This window comes from Nuphar pumila, chromosome 2 (genome assembly GCF_984573655.1).
Source record: "Nuphar pumila chromosome 2, dmNupPumi1.hap1.1, whole genome shotgun sequence".
In the NCBI taxonomy this organism is placed as follows: Eukaryota; Viridiplantae; Streptophyta; class Magnoliopsida; order Nymphaeales; family Nymphaeaceae; genus Nuphar; species Nuphar pumila.
Genome location: NC_143250.1, coordinates 143578491 through 143585704, shown reverse-complemented (window position 1 = coordinate 143585704; position 7214 = coordinate 143578491). Strand labels below are relative to the sequence as shown.

At 36.5% G+C, this 7214-nt stretch overlaps 1 protein-coding gene across 1 annotated transcript; it reads right to left on the bottom strand.

The window, feature by feature from the left end:
- Positions 1–737: 737 nt before the first annotated feature.
- LOC149847426 (2-oxoisovalerate dehydrogenase subunit alpha 2, mitochondrial-like) lies at positions 738–6649 on the bottom strand. The gene is made up of 9 exons (XM_089998417.1): positions 6319–6649; positions 3388–3525; positions 2298–2480; positions 2016–2173; positions 1843–1942; positions 1652–1763; positions 1431–1570; positions 1140–1325; positions 738–1034 (listed from the first exon to the last, which is right to left on the bottom strand). The coding sequence occupies exons 1-9, from the start codon at positions 6565–6567 to the stop codon at positions 867–869; spliced, it is 1434 nt and encodes a 477-aa protein (XP_089854543.1). The 5' UTR covers positions 6568–6649; the 3' UTR covers positions 738–866.
- Between the last annotated feature and the right edge of the window lie 565 nt (positions 6650–7214).

Below are 7214 nucleotides of genomic sequence, written 5' to 3'. Positions count from 1 at the left end.
TGCACCAATATTTGATGATACGAAAAGGGTTTTCACATTGAAATAGTACAAATTCAAAGCATGTTCGCTAATAAATAAACCACGAATAAAAAGCATCTACATCGGCCAGTAAAGTAAACCACACTCCGAGGAGATTTCCCACACAAAAAATAGTTTTTTGTGAATAACATTATAACTTACTAAATTCAAAAGAATTGTTTGAGGGTAACTTGATGACATTTGATACAGAGCTCCTCTGGTCCTGCTAGCTACTTCAGTGTCTTCCTCTCTATCTTCTTTCAAAAAAAAAAAAGTGTTCCTCTCTATCTGTCATTGGGCAGAAAGGTCGATCTCATCTTTTCTTGGTCCTCATTTTTTAGCAGCAGCATCACACTTTTCAAATAGAAGCTAAATTTTTTATGATTTTTCCGTCACCTATGCACTGAATTATCTCTACCTCTTTGTTACACTATACACCCAAACCATTAAACTTCGGCCTTTCCTATAAATTTATGCTTTTAAAAAAATTTAAATTTTAAAAAATTCTAGAATATTTTATTAACTGATAAGTTGATTGCACAAACTTAAAGGACAAGTTCAACACTTGGCACCTCTAGTGAGGATTTTACAAGAAATTTGGACCTCAGACACAGCGTAGCTTCTTGTACCCACTTTCAGTTGAGAGAGAAAAGAAGACACAAGAAGCATGACACAGTAAGACTAAAGATTTAGGCTAAGTTAACGTAAAAAGAATGAACTTGAACAAAAAAATTGAACTTATTAGAATGTGATGGCTTATTGATTGGCTACATCTGTGACCAATATTGAATACATAAAGAAGGCATGCTTGACAGTCATATTTTACATGTCAAATTGCTATCTACCATTTACACAGGTACATCTGGTGGGTAATCTTGTGGGTGTTTGCTAATTGTCCCTCTTAGTAATCTTTCCTGCTCAATAAGGTTAGAGGGGAGTACATCATAAACATCAGTAAAAATATCTCTAACCGGTGGCTTATCCATCTTCTCTGCAACCTGAATTGAGTTTAATATCTGCATGCATCACCACTTAGTCAGAGAGAGAGAGAGAGAGAGAGAGAGATTAGATAAACTGATCAGTCACCAAAGGTTACTCTAGTAAAGAAACCGATATCTCACCTTTTTTCTTGCTTCACTCCGAAGCTCAGATTCTGACACATTGGTCCACCATCCTCTACCATCAATCCATTTTTTAAATCTGGAGACAGGATCCCGCATCCTTCTCCAGTGTTCGATTTCATCTACCGGTCGGTACTTGGTTGAATCATCAGATGTAGAGTGATGGCCTGCTCGATATGTGAGAGTCTGGTATTCCAAATCCAGAAGAGGAAATCAACATTGCAAATCGAGCTTGATGAAGATATTACGGATGCTATTGACAAGAATTAAGCCATAAAGCTTGGATTTCACCTCAATCAGTATAGGTCTGCATTCATTGATTGCCATTTTGCGAGCAGCACAAACTGCATGGTAAATGGCAAGAGCATCATTGCCATCAACACGAATACTGCGGATGCCATAAGCTTGACCCTTTACAACCACACCATCACCTGAATGTCCAGTAACAGTGCAGAAGTAAGAAATATGTAACGATTAGAAGTGTCCTCCAAAACAGAAAAGAGAGATGGTACTTCGAAATTGTTCTGATGTAGGTGTACTGATCGCCCATCCATTGTTACGGCAAATAAACAAAACAGGAACTTCCATGACAGCAGCAAAATTTAATGCAGCGTGGAAATCACCCTGAGTATTGCCAAAATGTTAGCATCCAGAAATGCCCAATAATTCTCCATGTATAAAGTTTGATTTACAGCCACAGTACCTCACTTGTGCCACCATCACCAAAATAGGCAACTGCACAGGCCTGCTTCCTATCCATCTTTAATGAATATGCAGCTCCAACAGCATGGGAAATCTGTGTCCTGACAATCTCAGTTGTGTGAAAGCCCTGAAATTTCATAGGAAGATACCAATCTTCTAGAGTGAAGAACTTACGCTATTGGGGATGATATAGTGAAGTAATTGAGTTTGTTGGTCCCGTAATGGATTGGCATTTGGCGGCCTTTTCCATAGTCAGCTTTGTTTCCAAAACACTGGTTTGCAAATTCCTGCAAAGTGAAACCGCGCCACAGAAGAACACCAGCCTCTCTGTACTATATTCACGTTATAAAAGAATGGTTAAAATTAGTAATTGTAAGTGGATAGAGGAATAATTAACTTTCAAAAGAATGCAGCAAAACTGATAATTTCAAAAACTGTCATGTCTATGTTAATAACCTGAGGAAAAATGACATCAACAAAGCTGAGAGCAGCAGCTGATGCTACATTGATGGCCTCCTCGCCAATTGTGGTAAGGTAAAAGGAAATTCTTCCTTGCCTTTGTGCTTCATAAAATATGGAATCCATAATTTGAAGGGTGACCATGTCAGCGTACATTTTTACAGCAAGTTCCTTGTTTACCTAAGGAATAAAGTTAAACAGTTATGAAGTTGACATTGAAATCTTTGCATTAGATAATCTCAGCCAGGAAAACTGGTGCCACTGAGATCATCTAAGACAGACACTGGAATTGAAACCAAGTATCGAGAAGCATGTATGGAGAGAGGAACTGCATTTCCCTACTAAAGTTGCCACATCAGGATTCTAGCTTGGTTGATACTTGTTTGTACTAAAGATTGATAAGAATCAAATACAGTCAACAGAGGAGGATATGCCCATGTATACATTTGCGTGCAGAAAATATGATATCTATTACCTAGTCAAGAATAGGGAAATAAGGACTTGGATACATATAGGAAAACCTTAAAACGAAAATGGCTAAAATTTAGGAGGATATATATATATATATATATATATATATATATATATATATATATATATATATATATATATATATATATATATATATTAGATGCAAGTTCATTGTAAGGTAAATGTTGGTGTTATTTATAAAGAGAATGAAAACTCTTGTTTCACTAAAATGCAATAAATTTTGACAGTAAAATGACAGATACAAAGAGAATAAACAACAACCAATGACCTAGGTGATTCTATTTTAAACACAACCTAGACGAACCAATTTATGGTTCAACTAGATGGGTTCAGAAATAATGATAATGTGGTGCAGGCATATCTTGCTCTTATGCTATTTGAACAATACCTCATTTTGACTTTTACTCTCATTTTCCAGAAAAAAAATGAAAATCATTTGGCTGAATCAAAAGAAACAATTGACCATGATATATCTGACCAAGACATAATATCATAGAAAAAGGAAACAAATTTTCCATTGCTACTTAGTATTGGCAATGGGTCGGAAAAAGTATGTAAAAGGATGCATTATATACTTGCACCGAGAGAGAGAGACCTCTTGAGAGCTAGTTTCCGAGATTGGGTGCCCCTCAACATTGAGAATCCTGTAGCAGTAAGCACGATGCGCGGGAGACTCTGGTATGAAGCTAAGGTCAGGGGTGAACATGACCTTTCCTCCTGGAAAGTCCAAAACCTGTCATGGATAGAGGCATGAATTCAACTTCCAAGAAGGTAAAGCAGAACTAATGCAGCAGTAAAGCATATTTTGCATCTAGAGTTTTCAAATAAAAAAGAACAGCATAATAAATCATAACTGGCTAAATTGTCAGTTAAGTACAAACCATTTGGAAATATATTTCAAAGAAGATGTGCTCTTTCACAGCAAGTACTTCAATAATAGATTAATAAAGGATGATGTTGCATAAACACAAAACAACATCCAAGAAGGAAGACCATTTGAAAGCTACAAAAATAGTAAAATCGCTTGAACACAAAAGTCCTTAAGAAAAAGTTCTGATAAGGATGGAATATCACTTTTTTCACCCTAAGAATATGTGAACAACTCACTAAAACAGATACATTAATCCAAGTTAAATACAGGAAGGTGTAAAATCTAGGAAACTGACTTCAATAATTAGCCTCTCACAGCATAAAAGATGTGGTCAGCATCTTGAATCATGCCAGGTCAAATAATATCATTAACTATGGATTTTTCTGAATGCCTCTCCAAAGCGTTTTATTATTACTTCATATTAAAGAACATCCGCCAGAATGTGATTTGTTGGGGAAACAACTTGTGATGTTCACGAAGAAGGTGAAGATGATGAGGACCCTGTTCTTAGCATGATGAAGATATGGATATCAAAAAAGTTGTGGGAAAAGTAATCCAAATCCCACAGGGAAGTGAATTGAAGTCTTTTTATGAAATACAGTCACTGTTTAAGTCATGCTACAAAATTATAAAATTTGGTCTCAAACCTTTGTTACAATGCTCTAAAAAAAATGGAATTAAGAATAAGAATCAATTGAATATAGTGTGTAGAAGCCATTGACATATCGGAGATGATCAGAAACAAATATGTAAAGAAAGCATGAATGCTAGAAGCTGTGACCAATCAAACACCTTACATTGACAATGTGCTACAGAAAAAATGAATCAGCTGCCTCTAGATGAGCATAAGCATAGCAGGGGAAGACAGAAATGCAGCTGTTATATGGCCAAAATATCTTAACTAAAGTTCCACCTCGATTAGTGTCTAAACAAATCTGATGTCTTGAAATTTACAATATACTTTAGAAGAGTAGGCAAACACAAGAAAATACAGACAGGGAAAAAACAAAAGCACATGTTACTATCAAACTCTATTAACTATAGAATCATCAAGGACATCACCTGGTGCTTGCTAAGATATTCTTTATAATTACATGCTCTTTTATGAAATAGAACCACACTACAAAGATATATAAACAAATACACTCCATCCAGAATAATTTCTGCCCACTGTTGATCTTTGTAAAATGGAAGTTTGAAAGAAGACATTGCAAGAAAACCATAATCCTGGAAAGAGTTCACCATACAGTGTAGCAAATGGTTCAGTGTCCTAAATGGGAAGCTTCTATAAGCGGACGGACAGTTAAAATTAACTGACACAAAAACTGCAGAAGTACATAAACTAGTGTGGCACACCAAGCTGACTGCAACTTGTTAGTTGAATAACTCAAAGATGCTTCTCTCGTGATCATCATTGAAAAGCACAAGTCAGTACAAAAATTAGATGATACATTCCCCTTGCAATCTAAAAAAAAAAATTGTCACAGGATCATGCATCAATACTGGCAACAAGTGAACTGGACCTACAGCTTATTTAGAACTGTTAGAACATATGGTTGAGAAAAAATCCAGTCCAATGATTAAACATCTAGGCAGGAAATGAATATCCACCTAAAGATCCTTGTTCAGACACCCAAATCGTTTCATAACTTTACGTGAGAAAAGCCCCTTTATTGCCTTTAAAGTGAAAGCATACAACTGCAAATTCTTTACCCATGTGAAAAAAAGGGAAGAATAAAAGTGGGGAAAGAAGAAACTTCATTTCTTCGTCAAAGCAACACATCTGCAACTTCATTAGCATGAAGATCTACCCGAGTTGAAGAGGCTGCAGAAACTCTACGGAAACAGGTCAATCGTTCATTAGTATAAAATATATTATGCATGTTGAATTCTACCATATCATGGTAACAAAGGAATCTGGAAAAAGTTTTAAATATACATTTATTCCATAGGTCAACATAGGCATGGCCTTTTCGTCCTTCTTTTCAAACCCAGTAGACTTTGCAGATTACTCTGTAACAACTTTCTTTTTTTCTTTTTTGCTCTCTTCATTTTCTTAATATGAACAACAAAGTTATATTATTAAAAAAAAACAGAACAAGTCACAAAGCATATCATCATCGTAGAATAACCAAATTTGGCAGAAACTAGAACTCATAAATTGATGCAAAATGTTACAAACAAGTGGTGCTTATATATTCATCCTTAGAATAACTCTTGAAAAAGTAAAAACAGAGGGGAAAAGAAAAATAAAACCCCATCAAACAATGCTGCACGGGGTTTTAGCTTTCTTTATTTACAAAAAATAAACATGCAACCTCACTGTGGAAAGGATACAGTGGTTACAAGAATTCTCGAACACACAATCAAGAATTGCAGTTTTCTTATTTTTCAGAATACACTATTGCATCTATAGTGCACCATAAAAACAGTTTTACGTATATGTACGTAGGATCAAAGCCGACCACAAATTACACAAAAAGTGAAAATCTATACACTTGGACTAACACATCTTCTCCAATATACTAATTCATCAAAAAGACTCAAAAGAAGAAAACCTTATCACCAACAAAACAAAAATCCTTTAAACTCAATCCTTTCCCTTAGTAACATTCAGGAACTAAAAATGCTAAATACAAACGATCCAAAAATCACCTGTTCTTTGTTACAATCTTCCTGAACAACACTCCCTTCTGCCTCAGTCGACAACAAGCGCCAATTTGGAAACACCATCTTCCCAAATTGGGAGATACAAGATGGGGCTTTCCCATCACACTGAAAGGTAGAGGATCTGTTTTGAACGTCCGCAGACGCCCCACGCGAAGATTTTCTGAGACAATTGATGACACCCATCTTGCTAAAAACATGATGGGCGATTCTTGATCTGATCAAACGGCTACCCATTGATCAGAAACAGAAGTTGTTCCTCTACGGTTGGAACTACTCTTTTTCTCTTCCTCTTCTTGGGGAGGCTATGAGATGGATAAGGAAAGAAGGGTAGGGGTGGGAATAGGAGGAGAAGACGGACTGGACACGTCTTCGTCATCTTTAGAAGCTAATTTTGGCGATTTGAGCGATAAAGGATGCCAGAGTAATTGGCATTACCCAGATGGTGGGTGGATTACTATTTATTGGATACAGTATCTGAAGAAGATTTACGTTGTTGTCGATTCGAATGTTCATGCAAGAGAGAGAGAGAGAGAGAGAGAGAGAGAGAGAGAGAGAGAGAGAGAGAGAGAGAGAGATGTTCCGGTCATATGTTGTATTACTGTCGTGCGTTGTATTCAATTCCACCCGCACATCTCACTTGTGTGCTGTGGGATATGTGAGGGTGGGCACACGTACACCTACATTGAGTGAGATGGGCGGTGGCGATGGAGTATAACGTTATATATACGATATGACTGCAAACTGCCCTCTGCAGCGGATGTGATGTTATTTGGGAAAAAAATCATTTAGGGGCATCAATTTTTCCTTAATTACAAAAATAGTCTTATTGGGTATCAACGGGTCAAATCTGGTTTGGATCTGGGTAGACCCAAACTCAGATC

What these genes read in the sequence shown, in the direction of transcription:
- LOC149847426 (XM_089998417.1), bottom strand. Translation starts at nt 6,567, where the DNA reads ATGGGTAGCCGTTTGATCAGATCAAGAATCGCCCATCATGTTTTTAGC. An exon ending in GTGATGGTGGCACAAGTGAG is followed by an intron (nt 1,764 to 1,842) that starts GTACTGTGGCTG and finishes GGCAATACTCAG; the next exon opens with GGTGATTTCCACGCTGCATT. An exon ending in TACATCAGAACAATTTCGAA is followed by an intron (nt 1,571 to 1,651) that starts GTACCATCTCTC and finishes CTGGACATTCAG; the next exon opens with GTGATGGTGTGGTTGTAAAG.